The 20247-nt window shown below is 35.7% G+C and overlaps 1 protein-coding gene and 1 non-coding gene across 2 annotated transcripts in view; one reads left to right on the top strand and one right to left on the bottom strand.

The window, feature by feature from the left end:
* Positions 1-16484: 16484 nt before the first annotated feature.
* Positions 16485-20247, bottom strand: part of LOC115965205 — a 30053-nt gene continuing 26290 nt past the window's right edge. Inside the window, exon 2 of the mRNA XM_031084384.1 lies at positions 16485-16845. Within this exon, the coding sequence (XP_030940244.1) occupies positions 16485-16845 (361 nt within the window). The remainder of the gene's footprint in view (positions 16846-20247) is intronic.
* LOC115966154 lies at positions 18499-18637 on the top strand. Its single transcript, XR_004086342.1, has one exon. It is a non-coding gene; the product is annotated as a small nucleolar RNA Z247 (small nucleolar RNA).

Genomic DNA, 20247 nt, shown 5'->3' on the forward strand with positions numbered 1-20247 from the left:
TCTTTTTTTTTTTTTCACATTTAATAGTATCATCCTCACATTATGCAGTACCAACATCACATATGACTATATTTTTGTCACTTTTAGTGATTTTTTTTTTTCACATTTGATTGTATCATCCTCACATTATGTAGTATCAACATCACATGTGACTATACTTTTGTCACATTTGGTAGTTTCTTTATTTTTTCTCACAGTTGATTATATCATCCTCACATTGTGCAGTATCAACATCACATTTGTACTGCACTTTTGTCACATTCAGCATTTCCCTTTTTTTTTTCCTAACATTTTATTGTACCATCCTCACATTGTGCAATACCAATATCACATATGACTGTACTTGTCACATTTGGTTGTTCCCTTATTTTTTTTATTACATTTGATTGTATCATCCTCATATTGTGGAGTACCAACATCATATCTGACTATAATTTTGTCACATTCGGTGGTTCTTTTTTTTTTTTCTTTTTTTTTCTTACATGTGATTGTACCATCCTTACATTGTGTAGTACCAACATCACATTAATTGTACTTTTGTCATATTCAGTGATACCCTTATTTTTTTCTCGCATTGTGTAGTTCCAATATCACATGTGACTGTACTTTTGTCACATTTGGTGGTTCCCTTAATTTTTTTTACATTTGATTATACCATTCTCATATTGTGTAATTCCAATATCACATGTGACTATACTTTTGTTACATTTGGTGGTTTCCTTAATTTTTTTTTTCTCATATTTGATTATACCATCCTCACATTGTATAGTACAAACATCACATGTGACTGTACTTTTGTCATATTCAGTGGTTTCCTTATTTTTTTTCTCACATTTAATTGTACCGTCCTCACATTTTGTAGTACTAACCATATGTGACTTTACTTTTGTCACATTTGATGATTCCTTTTTTTTTTTCCTCACATTTGATGGTTCCCTTATTTAAGTGTTTCATTATACCCCTGATACTTAAAAAATGATCAAAATATCCTTAGAACCTAAAAAGGACTAGAATAGCCCTAAAACCCACAAAAAAAGGGACCAAAATACCCTTAAAAACCAAATAACAAAAATTGACCAAATGGCCCTAAAACTAAAAAAAAGACCTAAATTACCGTAAAACCTAGAAAATGACCAAAATAATAATGAAACCTTTAAAATGACGAAAATACCCCTATGACAAAAAAATGACCACATGACCTTGAAAATTAAAAAATAACCGAAATTACAATAAAACCTAAAATTGATCAAAATACCCCCTGAAACCTCTATTTGCAAGACCAAAATGACAATAAAAATGTTATACAACCACTATATTTGCTTGATTTAAAACCTATTAATTTTAAAATTAATAGAGGAAAAGGATCGTCGGAGTGTGTAATGGGAGCACTGAAAGGACAACATCTGGCCTTGAGACGCGAGAAGAGTAAAAAGTCACAGGGTTGGACAGTATCTACTTCGGAGATTTAAAGAGAAAGCAGAACATCGGGATAGGAGGAGAAGAAGTTGACACAAGGGGGGAGCTCCCTACTCCAGAACACCTCATCACCGCATTAAATGCCCTTTACTTGCTGCTCTGGCCACATTAATGAGGATAGGACCCTGAACAGTGCTTCTCTAGCTAGTAAGATCACTGTTCCCTTTCAGCAAGCTAGATGTACAGAAATATCTAATTAGTCTGCCTAACCACCCTACATGTGGAAGGTTAGGATGTATTAAGAAACCCTATTTAAGTTGTAACCTCCTCATTAATGTGGATGAGAAAATTTGGTAGAAACAAGCCTGTCTTTAATGCCCGAAATGTACATAGATAAGAGATATGAACTTTGTCCTTGAAAGCTTACCCGAGGATCAAACTTGTTAAAATTACCAATGTTGTATAGTTTACCTCACTAGTTAAAATTCCCATCTATGCTTGGTTATTTGGACTAAAGTTCCCACCTCTACAAATTCATTGTAAATCCGATATAAAAAGGACTACGGAACTTACAAAATCCATTAATTTTTAAATTCCTTGTTTGGGCCTTTTTGTACAAGGAAGGATTTGAAATTCCGTTGTTTGGATACCTAAATTTGGATTTGGATTTAAAATCAATAAAATAATTTTCCCAATTATTATTTTTCTTAAACTTTCTATATTTTAATTTTAGTAACATTTTTGAACTAAATATTGAATTTCATTCATTTTTAATTGACTATAACATTGAAAATATTTAATCGCTAACTATTGAATGCATCACATTCAGTGCATCACACAAGTTAGTGATTAGTAATCTGAAAAAACTAATGACGTTTGATTATTAGTTGACCTTATAATACTTTGTCATGCCACTTTTGAGGTCTAACAATTTTCCACATTATAATGATTTTATTTATTTATTAAATCATGAAATACCCTTAAACCCTACCAATCCCTCTAAAAGATGCAAATGATGCAAATTAACATATTGTCACTCACACACTTGATCAGAACTTGCATATCATCATAGCATCCATGAGATTAGTCTAGGTATATCAATTAACATTTATTTGCAAACTGCATCCATTGTAATCACTATCAATGGAGAGGACAAATTATATCTGTATTACATTGAATATTAACATTATTTGTATTATATTGATCAATGTAATCATGTGTTAGAAATTAATTAAAGAACCAAAGGTACAACATGTTTTGCTACATTTACATATTTGCACATCAATCTGACAAAATCAAAACATACAAAGTAAGGTATTCAATCCCTAAAAAAGAGTTACAATTCTCAAATCTCCAAGTACAACACACTTCTGATGGTTGATGCTAAGATATTTATGGCACTCTAATAATCCAAAGCCATGATAATTCCCATGCTTGTCATTGTCAGCACCCATGACATAGTAGAGGTGTATGTGTATCTGATAAACATGACAATAGGAAGAAGGGCACAAATTAAAAATAAAAACACAAACTTAAGCAAGTAAACTAAGTTTAACCACACTTAGTTCCTCTTATTTGACTTAAGAAAGAACCCAAAGTATAATAATTCTTGCACTATTGTTTATATATATATATATATATATATATATATATATATAAGTATGATTTGTACTGTTATATAATTAAATCGGCTCAATAAAATATATAGTCCAAAAGTATAGTTAATAGGGCTCAAATTGTTGAAGGCATAGATTATATCGTCAGAAAGTGATATTTCTTCAAATTGATACATCCAAAAATTAATAAGATAGGCTCACAATGCACCCTTTCATCATGACTATGAACCAAATGCATATGTAGAAATGAAAAACAACAATTTTATTTTTTATTTTTTATTTTTCCCCTGAAAAATTATTGGATTTTATGGAAATAAAAGGCTGCCCAATTACAAAGGCAATTACATCAAAGCAAAAGCTACTAGCAATATTCAACTACAAGAAAATTGACAAGAAGCTGCAAGATGTGAATATATTAAAATACAACATTTAGAATTTAATCCTTTACACAAAACAATAACTTTTTTTTTTTTTTTTTATAAGCACAAGTTTTTGAAATTTTCCATTTAAAAAAAGAAAAGAAAAAAGGCAAGCAGTGAGTTAGCACAATTGAAACAAAACTATTGAAATCTACTAATTTATAATAGCAAATCTTAATAAATATTGTTCTTATAAAAGACCATATTTTAACATAAAAATTCTAACAGTTTCAGAACTTGTTTGCACCTTGCAAATAGTTGTCAAGCCTTCCAAACATACCCTATAATTTTCAAATTGAAAGGCCAGCACATTGTAACCACTTAAATTATTTACATTTGAAATCTACATTTTGCAGAACTTGCATTTTCAACATTGTTAGTCAGGCAAGGAATCCACTGAAATTCAGTTTCATAAAAACTTAGACTAACACATTAGTAACAAAATTTTGTACTTTAAATTTTACAGCGACAATGTTTTTGTCTGCGTTTACAACCCCTACAATTAGAATAGTACACATCAAAGCAAATAAACAAATTGAGAAACCCAACAAACAAAGCAACTAATTCTTAAATTCACAGATATTACCACAGTATGTAAAAATATAATCAGAAAAATTCAATGCCCCAGTGCAATGGCCAATGGCACTTCCTTAACAGTATAACAAGAGGAAAATAAAACCAACCCAAGTAGCATAACATAACCCAAAAAATAGACCAACCAGTTCCAAAATTGCAAATACAAAGAATACCACAATCATAATTTAAAAGAAAAAAAGTCATAATTTGGGACCATACCTTGGCATAAGCATCCCACACATTGTGATTAATATAAGGGAGAAAAACTATGAAAGAACTATTAAGAAGAGAAAAAGAGGATGTTGGATTGAGATGAATTGATATTATCTACACATTGCAATCGACACAAGCTATTCCTTAATGTTGGATTGAGATGAACTGATGTTATCTACTCAACATTACAAATATATTTCAAAGCTATTCCAGGGTTAAGCAAAGCCATCAAAATGCTTGTTAGACATGAAAAAAAAAGGTTTTGCTTGTTCTATGGAAACAAAAGGAATCCATTACGTAATATAGCCACGTTTTTTTGACATATGGCCGCGTTTCAAAAATGTGGCTATACATAATTAGCACTAGGCACTCTTCTTTCATCAAAGACTAGGCATAATGTAGCTATACAAAAAGCAAACATCTTATGTTAAACTAGTTAAAAAGTTATTACTAATGTCAACCAAAAAGTTATCATGCGTTAAAATACATTGCTTATAGAGGCATTTCATCAAACAATTCATTGCATTTCAATTAGACTAACTCGGAACTCTAAAAAAAATATCTCCAACAATTTCTTAACAAAACTAAACCAACCCATGCTTACCAGTAGACATAGACCCACATAGAAAAATCCAAACGAAACCCACATGACTCAAATACAAACAAAAACAGAAATACAGACAAACCCAGAACGAACTTAGATAGGCTAAGAAAGACAAACCTGAACACCATGGTGGTTGCGGCTTTAACATTGTTGTCGTAGCTTGAGGCAGTGAAGACGCTTGCATTATGGGAGGATTTCCCAAATTCCATGGTTAGTCAGGGATTTGAAATCAATAGATTTGGAACTTGAATTCCAGGATGGATTTGGGTCAAATACAAATTCTTCTCTTTTTAAGTTACCCGCCCAAATCCAAATCCTAAACGAAATCCCATGCCATCCAAACAAACCAGAAGAAGATTGAGCACTCTTCCCCACCCACCCCATACATAATACCCATAAGAAACTAATAAAGAAAAAAGGGAAAAAAAACAATAGCAGTGAAAATAGGGTTTTATCTTTTTGATACTTATTTTTAGCAATATCAAAATGATTATGATCCTTTAAAGAAACCTTTGCTAGAGAACACAAGAGGAATTGAAGAACAAGAGAGAGGAAGAAAAATCGGAAAATGCGTGAGAAAAAAAACTGAGAGAGACCATCAGAATTTTTTGTTTTTGTTTTTTAGTTTATATACACTAACTTGCTTTGCCAGTAACCAGTTTCTACTAAAATTAAATTAACGGCTAAGATGATAACAATACCAAGTTAATGGTTCAGATATGGGTGAGTACCATACCCCCAAAAAAACATAGGGGGTATGATAGAATGACCCTTGTTAAAATGATGACATGATGCCTTCTCATTGGCTGGCGTAAAACCTACCTTTTACACCAGCTTTGGACTGAATTTAAGCTCTTAAATTTATTATCATTTCAGAACTTGAATCACTTTCAATTCATAATTCATCTCATGAATTTTTTAGTTATACTTATTTTAAGTTATATAGTCCATATATGCCAACTTTCAACAGAACTGATTCAAAGGGATACAACATTACAACCTGTATATAAATGGAAATTGAAAAGAATGAGGTATTCTGTGCAGATCTTAATGTAATAATAGGCTGTTAAGAGTGCATGCATTTTTTTCAAGGCGTTGTAGGAAGAATCTAGTCAGGGTTTAATTGTTTAAATTCAAGTTTTTTTTTTTTTTTGGTAGTTTAAAATAATGCATAAAGATGAGTTTATGAATCGAATGATAAATAACAGTCAATTGACATGCAACTTAAGAATATATAGAACATGTAGTCCAACGGTAGGATTTTCAAAATATGAATTCAATATCAAGATATTGGGTGATGTAATATTTGCTTAGACTATGTGTAACTCTAACTTAACCATATATATATATTTCCTTTATCTTTTCCTTAACGAAATATAATTTTTCTATATAGACAAAAAAATTTGCAGGCACAAGTTCTTTTTTAGAAGGAATACTGGGAACTTCATTGAAGAAAAAAACTAGCCATAGTCGGCCAAAAGTACATCAAGAAGGTGAGAAGGAACATTCTTCAACTGCACCGATAAACCTCTACATTGTCTTGCATGCTTAGCTTATAAATTTAATTCCATCAATACCTAGTGCATGTGGATAGATCCTGAAAGTTCAAATAGTGTAAAAATACCCTTGAATGCTTAGACCCCCAATTTACAAATTAACCAATTCAAGCTTTATGTCAAACAACTAGTGTGCGGAAAATGAAAAAGCTATAAAACGGAATTGGTAATCAATCTAAGCCAAATTAAAATCACAACCCACAGCAGATAATAAAAGGCAAAGATAAAAGGGAAGGAAGATGCAAACACAAAGACAACACGCGATGTGTTATCGAAGAGGAAACCGAAGCCCTCGGCGTAAAACCTCTCTGCCGCCCTCCAAGCGGTAAACAATCCACTAGAAAATGTAGTTGGGATACATGGACAGCAATAGACCCTCCAACCCTAATCTACCCAGTGCACCTAAGCCCTCCAAGCTTCTAGCTCCAACGAGGTTGCCCTGAACCTTTTTCTTTTCTAGTTTCCCAGATTCCGCTACTTAACCATAGTATCAACCAATGTAAATTGGTTCCTTCCTAACTGCTTCCCAGAACACCAAACAACCCTCTCACAGTAATGGAAATGGTGAGAACAAGGTTTTGGTAAAATGCCTCTCAAGGATTTGACAATGGAGAGGAAGAGAGTCGAGGAATTTGAAGAGACTCTTATGTATAGATTGTAGATGAATCAATCTTGTTTTACTCTAGGGTTTCTCTCTCCAAATTATCTCTGGAAGCTCTCTTTCATTTGTGGGTAAGAGGGGTATTTATACTGGGGTGAGAAGAGAATGTGAAACGTTAGGTTTTTCAAAACAGGGGTGGCTTGCGGCTTGGCCTCACAACTTGACTGAGTCGCGAAATCCAGTCACAAAATAACCGTATGGCCAGTTGTCCTATTTTGTCCTGTAGTGCTTCAGCTAGCATGACTATTCACCTTCTGGCATGTTTGGCATGTATGCAGCATCTGGAGGCTTGTAGTCACGAGTCACCCACAAGATCAAGCCGCGAGTCTCTGTTTTCTTGCACACTCTTGAGCATTCAACACTCTATCTCACTCACTACCCTTACAGCAAACCCACCTAAATACAGGGTTACTAAATGCTGAAATAGAAGCAAATTTGGCACGGAAGAAGGCCAACAAAATGGTTGATTAAATTCAACCTTACAATCTCCCCCTTTGGCTATTCCGTGACAAAACCCTAAAATAGACTCTAGACTTAACATGTGAGTTAGGAACAGTTGAGCAAAACTCACTTACACCTAACTCTAGAAGCTGTGAAGCACTTGAATCATAAGAACATGAAACTCCTGAAACACAACAATACACCATGATCATTGTATGCAGAAAAGCATGAAATGCATATGAAACAGGCTTAAAGAGATCAAGCAAAGATGAAGTTAAGAACCAAATCATGGCTTGATCAAACAAGTAATCACTACAAGGTAGTGATCACAGTGCTCATTCACACTTGGAATGAACACTTGAACATACAAGTTAACAAGAACAAAGCAAGTTACTTGTAATCACTACAAGGTAGTGATCACAGTGCTCATTCACACTTGGAATGAACACTTGAACATACAAGTTAACAAGAACAAAGCAAGTTACTTGTATGCCCAACACTCAACCAATGCATACTACACTAAGTATATGCATCTAGGAACAATCCTACAAGGGCACAAGCGTGACAGTACTTAAAAGAAAATGCATGACATTTAGATAGAAGTACTAATTTAAACAAAGCATAAAAAGGCTGCATAAAGCATGGTACAGACCATAAAGCCTACAAATATGCATAAAAACGTAACCCTAAAAGCTTACATAAGAAATATGGGTACAAATACAATATATACTAAATAACATCAACAATATATATAAAAAGAGTAAACCAAGTTTATAAGTAATGAGTTAGAAACAAAAATACACCAAAATCACAGTGTATCAAACCCATATCCAAAAACATAAACCTATAAATTTAAAGGATAAGTCTTAAAACAAAAGTATGTGTGTACTCCCCCTATTACTATGCACACTTCCCTTTGAGCTTTCTCCCCCTTACTGAATGCTCTCCCCCTTTTTGGCACGAATAGCTAAAGGTTGTCGTCTAACTTTTGTTGAATAGCTTCTAGCTGATTCTCCATGGTCTCGAGTCACATTCGAACATGGTTATTGGTGGAGTAGAGAAGTGTCACTATCTCATCAATGCGTTTCTGAATATTTGAAAGCAAACTACCCACTCTATCAGTTTGAGGATCAGTCTGTGCTTGCGGAATGCTAGTTTGTGGAACTTCAAGGATGACACGCAAAGTAGGTGTGGTATGTACAGGTGTCTCTGACTCAGGAGCAGATGGAGTAACTGGAGAGATGTGTGCACTCTTTGGTGTTTTAGAGGAATGACTTCTACTGGCTTGTAGAGTGTACATGGAAATTGGACGCTGACGGGTCAACATTTTTCCATCTGAGGGAGGAACAATGCCTTCACGAAGAATGAACTTCATGATGAGACTGTAAAATGGAATACATCCTCGAGCTGCAGTTCAAGCCATGGTCTTCCTCATGGTTTGAAAGATGTGAGCACAGATATCAATGGGGGCTCCTGTAATAAGATCACAAAGGAATTGAGCTCTCCCAAGATTTATGAAGGTAGTGTTGGAGAGAGGGTAGAGATTAGAGAACATGATCAACTTTAGTGTGGTCAACTCTGGTGCAAACTTTGCGGTGTTGATGGATGTGCCTGTACTGGATACTTCATGATCAGATCCTAGAACTTGTAGAATGTCTTGAATCTCTGGAGTTCGATCATCGTACGGAGTTAGATCCACATTCTGAGGTCTAGTGATGCAGAGAATATTGGCCATGGAGTTCGGAGAAATGCTAAACTCCTTTCCTCTAACCCAGCAAATTAGTTCAACTCCAAGATCACTTGTATTAGAGTAGCATTCCTTAACCAGTTCATCCATCGGATCGACAAAATTCCCAAATAAGTTTGCCCAATCTCGTGGCTCAAAGATTCGAGGGATAAATGTAGTCCCTAAGGTGTCAAACTTAACCACCTGTTCCACTATAGGAGATGCCTTGTCAAAGATGTTTGAGTAGATGTGTGAGGTAAACGGGTTCTGAACCTCTCCAAATTGGAGTCTTGAGATGACTGAGATAAGAGTCGAGTCCTTTTAGCAACTGGGGTTGCTGGATCGTCAGTAACAATGTCTTTGCCCTTAGAGGATCGACGAGACATCTGCAAGAGAGTAGGCACACATCGAAGAACCAAAAACAGCACCATACAAGATAAATATCAATATGATTAGATGCAAATAAGAGTGTGAACCAGAGATTTTATACACAAATACAAATTTAAGACAGGTCAAACCCAAACAAAACCACAATCAACACTAAAGTGCAAAATGAGGCAGGTGCATCAAAATGGTGATAGAGCGAGAGAACACAGAGAAACACAAATTTAGAAATAACTGTCAATGAAACAGTCTACCATGACCATGATATGCACAGATTGAGAACATTCGATCATTAAGAACGGATAGCATAAATAAGACCACATAAGATAGGAACAGGCATAAAACATCAAAATGAAAGACTAGTGGAAACCACAAACACCCAAAATAGAGCACATGGCAGTGAGGCATAACATTCAGAAAATGAAGTGTTTTAAAGAGATATTTTCAAGACGCAATTGTACACATGTTATGTCAACATAAAAACACAGTGATATGAGATAAGTAATCCAATGCCGTAAGCATACTTCAACACACACACAAATGAATGGAGTAAGTCACAAAAAGTACCAAACCCATTTATCAAAAGAGTTTGAAAATCAACAACAGCCAAAGTACAGAACAAAGAAAAGCACAATGTGACCAACAATATGAAAACGAATGAAAGCAACAACAAACACAACTAGCCAAACCCAACAAACAAAGAGAAGAATGTTTCGAATATAGTATCTACTCAAATAGCAAGAAAACCATTCACTAAATAGAGAAAATGAGATAAGGAAAATAAGACCCATACCTTTTCTTGATGATTTTGAGAAGAAATGAAGCAACAATGGAGTTGGAAGTGGGTAACACGGTGTGTTTGAGAAGTTTCAGATAGAAAAGACAATGAACAGTCACAAAAAGTTCGAGGGAAAACTGAAAAAGATTTTTAAAAAAACTGCCCTCACTGTGCAAAACACGCGTTTTTCGCAACTGAAGTGAGTCGCCAACAAGACGCTAGGTCAAGCCGCCAAAACACTCAAAGACAGAATTTTGAAAAAATTTACTAAGTGTTTTTCGCGACTGGAAGGTCTACCCATGAGGGAGTCACGAGCTGAGCCGCGAAAATTTTTGTGTAAGCCCCTTGCAACTGGACCTTCCACTCACGAACCAGTCGCCAAAATTGACCCGCAAACTCGCGACTGAGGCTTGCGACTTGACTTACCCGCAACTAAGTCGCCAAAACAGGGTAAAAATGCTTTTTGAAATTTTCAGTTTTTAATAACAAAATACTTTCCAAAAATACCTAAAACACTCAAAAATCTTTTTGTGCTTGAATCAACAAAGATTGAGCATGTGAAAACACATTTCATTAAGTACAATCACACAAATGAATATGGCATTTATTGAACATAAACTTATGTGTTGTGTATGGATATCAACAATGAGATAGTCCTTAGTCTAATGTGAAACTTCAATGATCAATTCAACCAAGGCATACACAATTAGCACTAGATCATGTGACCCATCTCAATTATAGAAGTATGCATATATGACCTCCCACAAAACTTGATAACATAACTTGGAGCTTTACATTTGACTCCACTTTCAATCATAACATTTGATCTTTTTGATCATTTTGAGACAATCACCTCTCATTGTGAGAGTGATATTTGATATTTCACTTTGATGAGCTAGCCTTTGGCTTTTTGAATAAACATTCACTTTAATTTTTGATCGTTTTCCCTTTTTCCTAGTCGAATACTGGTATGTGCGATAGACTTTTGCAGCTCAATATCTCTTTTCATTTGGAGATTTACATTTGGTGAGCTCTTTTTAGCAAAAACAAAAATAAAGAGTGGGAAGATATATAGACACAAGTCTATGCATGTCTCAAGATCATCATAACCATTCACTAATCATTCATGACAAGTTTGAAGTTCTATTTACAACAATCACATAGATTTCAAGATTTCTCCCACAGTGATAAGAGTGCAAAGAAACAAGCTATGCTCAAAAATGCACAAAGCCATTAGGACAAAGGTACAAGACAAAACATGTTTTGAGACAAAACTCAACAATGTCAATCAAACTTTTTGATTTTCTAATTTTTATGTGATTTTTGGATTTTTGACACATAAGAAGAAAAAGATTGATCAAAAACAAAAATGACCAAAAGTATGCACACAAAGACAAACAAACAATCATTAACATAAACAATAAGCAAACAATCACACACCATCACAAAGCATAGGAAGTATTAATGCATAGACATGTTGTAATGCTTATGCATGAGTACCCTTTTTCACCCACACGTCACTTGCGTTTGGGGTGATTTCCTTATAAGATTGGGTACGGGAGTTAGGGCTTTCAAACCTTCGTGTGAAGCTTTTCATGTAGTTGGTGAATGCACCAATCATCTTCATCATGTTCATCACATTGTTATGAATTTCGTTCCGTTCCGGTCGGAACGGACAGAATTTCTCGTACCGGTATATAATCCAGAACCGGAATACCCTTTATTCCACCTTAGGTCAAAATCCGGCCAGTTCCGGGGCATTTCGGTCATTCCGGTGTGTTTCGGCAAATACCGGCCGAAACTAAGGATTCGGCCGGTATGTGTTTTTGGTTTGCTTTACAGTTCACAGTTACAAAGATCGAAGGGAAAAAAAAAAAAAAAAAAAAAAAAAAAAAAAGAAGAAGAAGAAGAAAGATAAGATTCACATCAGATCGAAGAAGAAGAAAAAAAATTCTAGTCATGGACAAAGCTCAAGCGCTGCCATTAAAACTCACTTCTTCAAGCTTGTGTCTCTGCCACTTCTAGAGAGAAAAAGAGGGAGTGTGAGACTTTTATGAGGCTTTGAATAAAAAAGCTTTGGAATGTTTCTAAACTCAAAGCCACTGTTTCTCCTTCAGCTTCATCCTTGTTGCTTTGAGCCACCATACTTCTCTGTTGTTGACATTTCCTTTGCTGGCCCTAGCCTTTGTTTGTGTGAGGTCCTCACAGTGAGGAAGAGTTAAGACTTAAGGATGCATTAAAAAAAAAAAAAAAAAAAAAGGATATAAAGCGGAGAAGTTTGTGAAGTAAAAGAAAGGAGGAGATCAGATGAAGAGGAAATGGTAAGGAAACTTCTAGGAAATTTCCTACTTAAAAAACTATTCATAAATACTTGGTTATTTACAACAATGCCACAAGTAAAAAGTTAAAAAATATTTACATAAATTTTTTTATCCACTGCACTGAATTTTTTTTAAGGTGGAAGTTTATACACTATATTTATTGTATTATTTGTAGAAAAATTATAAATAAATATTTTTTTTAATCCCACTTCGTTTAAGAATTTTTTTAAAAATAAAATAAAATTCATTACTTTATATAATAGTAATAATATCGAGTTATATATACATATATATATATATATATATATATATATTTTTTTTTTTTAGAAACCCGAAACACCCTGAAATGGTACGCCGAAATAGGCCGGTACCGAAATATTTCGTTCCACTGGACAAATCGAAACAGGGTCCGAAACGGAATTAACAACATTGGTTCATCATTCTGGGATCACCGTTTTGATCTTTTGATGGTTCACCAGCCCAATTTCTCCTATCATTTCTAGGTCCTCGTGACCTTTGAGGAGTTGCACTATTCATTGCTCTTAGCTTTTGACAATTTGGTCGAGTATGCCCTTGAAGTCCGCAATGATGACATACATAATTTGATCTAGGACCTCTTTGTGGTCGTGGACGAGACTTGGCTTAGGATTTAGACCTATTCACAGATTGATTACGTGAATTCAACAATTGTTCATTCCCTACATTTCTCTTCTCCTCTATCTTGGGCTTCTCAGCAGTAGGACCAACATTAGCTAATTCTTTGGCCTTTATAAACTTCACTTCTTTAGTGACATTTCCAGATGAGCTACTTCCTCCGGTATATCCCAATCCAGATTTGTCTGAAAAGCTCTTTTGAGATGAAATAACATCATCTAGCTTCTTGGTGGTGACCCTCTCTATTTTAGCATTTGCTTGCACAACCTCTTGCTCAAGAAATCTCACTTTTGTGTAAGCTTCTGACAGCTCTCCGTTCAGTGTTTCTATCTCACATTTGGCTTCCCTATATCGAATTAGGAGACTTTTATAGTCCTCCTCTGCCTTCTTCATTTTTCTCACAGCTACCTTGGCCACCCTTGTGTACTCACCCGACTTCTTCAGGAGTGAGTTATAATTCTCTTGAAGATTGGTTGTGCTTTCATTTTCTTCAGCATCTGATTCTTCAACAACTCCCAATGATTCTTCATCACTATGTTCTCCAAGGTCTCGTACAAGCAGATTCAACTCGTCTGAAGACTCAACATGGGCAATAGTCATAAAAGTTGAATAGTTCTCCTCTCCATCATAGCTTTCTTCAGAATCTGAGTCGGATTAATCTGAAACACTCAATGTCGTGGTATACACTTTGCCTTTCGATCTCAAATAATTCGGACATTCTTTCTTAAAGTGTCCATGCCCGTTGCATTCGAAACAAGTGACACCTTGTGTAGAATGAGATTCTTTTCCATCTTTCTTTTTGAATTCCCTTTTCTCCCTTCCTAAACTTTGGAATTTTCCTTTATCACCAAATTTGCCATTATTCTTGAATTTTAAGAATTTTAAGAAATTTTTTACAAGGTATGCAACATCTTTGTCAACCACATCTTCTCCCAATGAGTCATGGTCTTCCACCTTCTCATTAATGGTCTTAAGAGCAAGAGATTTACTCTTCCATTGATTGGGCAGTGACATTTCATAAGTCTGAAGAGAACTAACCAGCTCTTGGACTTTGATGCCATCAAGGTCTTTGCTCTCTTCAATCGCTGTTACTTTTGCACGAAAACTTTCCAGCAATGATCGAAGGATCTTCCTTACAATTTTAGAATCCTCCGTTTTCTCTCCCAAATTGAACTTTCTTACAATCACCTCATTCAGCTTACTATAGAAAGAGTCAAAGGACTCATTCTCACTCATTTTTAACTCCTCAAACCGAGTGGTTAGCATCTGCAGCTTGGTGTCTTTTACTTTCTTCGTGCCTTCGTAAGTGGTCTCCAATATCTTCCATGCTTCTTTGGCAATGGTAATGTGAGAGATCCTGTGAAATTCATCTGGAGACACATCACTAAAAATAGCATTGAGTCCTTTACTGTTAGCATTAAATGCAGCGACTGCTGCCTTATCCCATGTGGATTTGGCTTCCTTAGGCCTGGTCCAATGCTATATCAACAGCATCCCAAACTGATTCATCAATGGAGCATAGAAATGTTCTCATGTGAACCTTCCAAAAAGCATAATTACTACCATCAAAATATGGAGATGCATTTAGAAATTGACACTGATCCGTCTCAATAGGGAGTTAAGGATCACACTATGGTAATGAAACCACTAGAAGTGTACCCGCTCTGATACCAATTGAAAGTTCAAATAGTGTAAAAACACCTTTGAATGTTTAGACCCCCAATTTACAAATTAACCAATTCAAGCTTTATGTCAAACAACTAGTGTGCGGAAAATGAATAAAAGCTATAAAACAGAATTGGTAATCAATCTAAGCCAAATTAAGATCACAACCCACAGCAGATAATAAAAGGCAAAGATAAAAGGGAAGGAAGATGCAAACACAAAGACAACACGCAATGTGTTATCGAAGAGGAAACCAAAACCCTTAGCGTAAAACCTCTCCACCGCCCTTTAAGCGGTAAACAATCCACTAGAAAATGTAGTTGGGATACATGGACAGCAATAGACCCTCCAAGCCTAATCTACCCAGTGCACCTAAGCCCTCCAAGCTTCTTGCTCCAACGAGGTTGCGTCGAACCTTTTTCTTTTCTAGCTTCCCGGATTCCGCTACTTGACCATAGCATCAACCAATGTAAATTGGTTCCTTCCTAACTGCTTCCCAGAGCACCAAACAACCCTTTCATAGTAATGGAAATGGTGAGAACAAGGTTTTGGTAAAATGCCTCTCAAGGATTTGATATTGGAGAGGAAGAGAGTTGAGGAATTTGAAGAGACTCTTATGTATAGATTGTAGATGAATCAATCTTGTTTTACTCTAGGGTTTCTCTCTCAAAATTCTCTTTAGAAGCTCTCTTTCATTTGTGGGTAAGAGGGGTATTTATACTGGGGTGAGAAGAGAATGTGAAACGTCAGGTTTTTCAAAACAGGGGTGGCTTGCGGCTTGGCCTCGCGACTTGACTGAGTCGCGAGATCTAGTCGCGAGATAACTGTATGGCTAGTTGTCCTATTTTGTCCTGCAGTGCTCCAGCTAGCATGACTGTTCACCTTCTAGCATGCTTGGCACATGTGCAGCATCTGGCGGCTTGCAGCCACGAGTCACCCGTGAGATCAAGCTGCGAGTTTCTGTTTTCTTGCACTCTCTTGAGCATTCAATACTCTATCTCACTCACTACCCTTACAGCAAACCCACCTAAATACAGGGTTACTAAATGCTGAAATACAAGCAAATTTGGCACGGAATAAGGCCAACAAAATGGTTGATTAAATTTAACCTTACAGATCCATCATCCATTTAAGCCAAACCACCACCACCACCCCCACCACACACACACACACACACACACACACACATATATATATATATATATATATATATTCAATTTTCAAAATTTTCCTTTTGGTTAAAGTCTTGTTTGGGGTGTGCAATACGTTATGTGGTTAAAAAACATGGTTTTAAAGTTTGAAGCCTAACATTAAGATAAGCCAAATAAAATCAAGCCTTTCTTACAATAAAACAAGTAACCCCAACAAAGTTTAAAAAGATTTAAAAAAAAAAAAGATAAAAAAAAAAAAATTCAAAAACTAGTTACACAACAGCATACTAGTAAACAAGATCATCAAAAGAAGAAAATAAGTGCGTGCTCGCCCACAATTTGTCCGATAAAAACTCCTACCACCAGTTCGCATGCATATCCCATCACAAAAACTTTCCAATCAAATTCAAATGCAGAATTTGAGTCTTGATACTCCTTGAAGGTTGAAGGTGGATGCAGGGAAGAGTCAAAATTTTCACATTTATTCGACAATGGCTTTGCACATAGTTCTGAATTACCCTCATATGAAACATTCTGAAATGTGTCAAATTGTTTTCCATGCGGTATAGGCCCCTCAAGGCTATTATGGGTGTTAAGGATACAGTTGTAGTTGTTGAGGATAGCAGCTGATTCATATGCAGCTAGAGTTACTGATGTATCACAGCTGTAGTATTCAAATACAAATCTCAGATTGTGATGAGATAGGATTAGGATAAGATAGAATGATATTTTGAATTTGTATCTAAGTGATAACCAAGAAGTATATATGAATTTTTATACATGAGATAATTCAGAATTGTATTTAAATTTGACTTTTTGACTCTGTAACAAACTCTTCTATTATTGAAAATGCACTGTAACGTTTAAGGTAAGGCTTGGAAACAATTTCTGTCTTTACATGGTACTAGAGCTATTGTGACATATTGATAGTTTTTTAGACTCCTTAAAATATAATTGGATTAACCTAGGTAATTAGCCAAGTTGTTACTTAGTCCAATTTAACAAAACTAGGTTATCACAATCCAAACAATTATATCATGCAAAGCAGTGGAGAGATAAATAACACAAAGATATGATCACCCAAGAAACCAAATTGGTAAAAACCTAGGGAGGATTTAACCTAGCTATCCTTAAGGTAAACTTGAATCCACTATCTTGAAAGAATCGAAGTTCATACAATAAAACTTACAAGCCCCCACGCTCGACTTCTTATTGCTACCCACTAGTAGAACTTACTAACATGACCATGTGCAAGCTCTGAACTCACAGAATCCTTCTTTCTTGGATTCACCACCAGATAAAAGCACACCCACTTGTGTTTCTTTAAGCTTCAATGGCAGCAACTGAGTTGATCATCAAGGTGTAGATAATATCTCCTTCATGAAAACCCTAAATTTGTGTAAAGTAAAGCTCCTCTAGATTCATAAGAGATTTATATAAACAGCAATATGAGCAATACTAAAACGTGGCTAGGGTTTGCCTTTTATACTTAGGACAAATTAGAAAACCGTAAATGTTTTAAACAAACTAGGGCTGAGTTGGAATTCTGTAGAAAAAACGCATTCTGCTCGAGATTCGATCAATCAAGCCTAAGCTTCGATCGATCGAGCCAGGCCGAAATGCACAGTAACTTCTGCATCAGCTCGATTCCAACTTTACATAAAAGATATAACTTTGAGCAAGTCTAAACACTACTAAACATATTGTTTTGATCATGGTTTGCCAACAATACACATTAGAGTTCTAGATATATAAAAACCTAAGTCTTTAGAACCTAACACATAAATATATTTTTTTTTCAATGGTTTCCTCATCTTCATCAACTTCTGTTGTCAACACTGCTACTTCTCCTTCTCCCACTTCACTTACTACTATTCACCATCTCATCACCATTAAACTTACCCGTGACAACTACCTACTATGGAAAGCTCAGATTGTTTCTTATCTTAAGGGGCAACATCTCTATGGCTATCTCGATGGAACACTTCTGCTCCACCTCAATCTCTCACTGTTGAAGCCGATGGAGACGTCCAAGTCATCCACAATCTAGACTTCGGTCATTGGTATTTACAAGACCAGATGATTCTCAGTGCCATAATATCCTCCCTCTCTAAGCGTATTCTGGCTCATGTGGTCAAATTCAACACATCACATGCTGTGCGGCAAGCCTTAGAGAGAATGTTTACCTCTTAGTCAAGGGCTCGAACAATGCAAATCCACTATCAGCTCACCATTTTGAAGAAAAGGCTATTCCTCAATTGCTAATTATTTTCACCAATTCACAACATTGGTTGATGCACTTGTTGCTACTACTCATACCTTGAATGATTTTGAAATCATCTCATTTCTTCTAGCTGGTTTGGGATTTGAATATGATTCCTTTGTTACATCTGTGACCACAAGAGTTGATCCTCTCTTTATTGATGAATTATATAGGCATCTATTAGCTCATGAATTGCAACTTGAGCATCAACAACCAATTGTGGACCTTTCACTTGCAGGGGCCAATTTTGTGGGATAAAGGCCTTCTGTGGTGGTCGTGGTGGTGGTTCCTCCCCTTCAGCAGGCTGTGACTCATCATCCAAGAACCAATGGAATTTTCGAGGGTGGGGGCGTGGTCATTCTTCCTCTTCCTCTCAAAATCGTCCCATTTACCAGGTTTGCCACAAGACAGGACACATGGCCTTGAAGTGCTATCACAGGTTTGATAATTCCTTCTCCACTGACACTACCAACAACATGCATGCTCTACTCATCGCCCCATAGGCCTCACCCGATCTCAATTGGTACCTTGATTCTGGTGCAACTCATCATCTCACTTCTGATTTTGCAAATTTGAATATGAAGGTAGAGGAGTATCATGGTCTTGATCAGATTCACATTGGTAATGGTATTGGTTTGAATGTTAAACACGTTGGCTCTACTAAATTATCCACTCCTTCCTCTTCTTTTCTTTTACATGCTCCATATGCCTCACATTACCAAAAATTTAATTTCTGTTCACAAATTCACATCTGACACTAATACCACTATTGAGTTTTATCCCTCTTATTTCTTTGTGAAGGATCGACCAATGGGGAGAGTTTTGCTATGCGGGCTGAGTAAAAATAGGTTGTACCTTTTTCCTTTTACTTTCAATAAATTGCCTTCGTCATCATCTGTCTTTGTTGGTGAGCGTTCTTCTCCAACTCAATGGCACTCACACTTGGGACATCCTGCTTTTTGTATTGTTCATCATGTTCTTTCAAAATTTAGTCTGCCTGTTATTTCTAGCAAAATTGTTCACCCTTGTTACGCTTGTTTTAATTATAAGAGTAAACAACTTTCTTTTTCATTATCTTGTAATCAAATAAATTTTTCTTTGGATTTAATTCACACTGATGTATGGGGTCCACCTTCTATTTGCCCAATATTTGGCATCAAATATTATGTCTCCTTTGTTGATGTGCACAGTCGCTATACTTGGCTTTATCCCATGACAAATAAAAGTGATGTGCTACCTATTTTTATTAAATGGCAAAAATATGTTGAGCTTTATTTTTATCGCAAAGTAAAAGTTGTTCAATCTGATTGGGGTGGTGAATATCGCTCACTTAAACAGATTTTTCCAAACCTATGACATTACTATTATGTATCTTGTCCTCATAGGCCTCAACAAAATGGTGTTGTTGAGCGCAAACACCGTCATCTTGTGGAAATTGGTTTAGCTTTATTAAATCATGCCCACATTCCTCTTTAATATTGGGAAGATGCATTTCAAATAGCTTGTTATCTTATAAATAGACTCTTTAACTTCCACAATACAAAATCAATCTCATTATGAAATTTTTTTTACTCAAGCACCTGATTATACTTTCTTGCGTGTCTTTGGTTGTGAACGTTGGCCTAATTTACGTCCTTATAATTCTCACAAACTTCAATCACGCTCAACTCTGATTGTCTTCCTTGGTTATAGTCTACTTCATAAGGGGTATAAATGTTTACATCTTCCTTCAAGCCATGTCTATTTTTCCAGAGATTTGCTCTTCAATGAAGATATTTTTCCCTTTGCTAGGCCTTGTTCCAC

This window comes from Quercus lobata, chromosome 10 (assembly GCF_001633185.2).
Source record: "Quercus lobata isolate SW786 chromosome 10, ValleyOak3.0 Primary Assembly, whole genome shotgun sequence".
Taxonomy (NCBI): domain Eukaryota; kingdom Viridiplantae; phylum Streptophyta; class Magnoliopsida; order Fagales; family Fagaceae; genus Quercus; species Quercus lobata.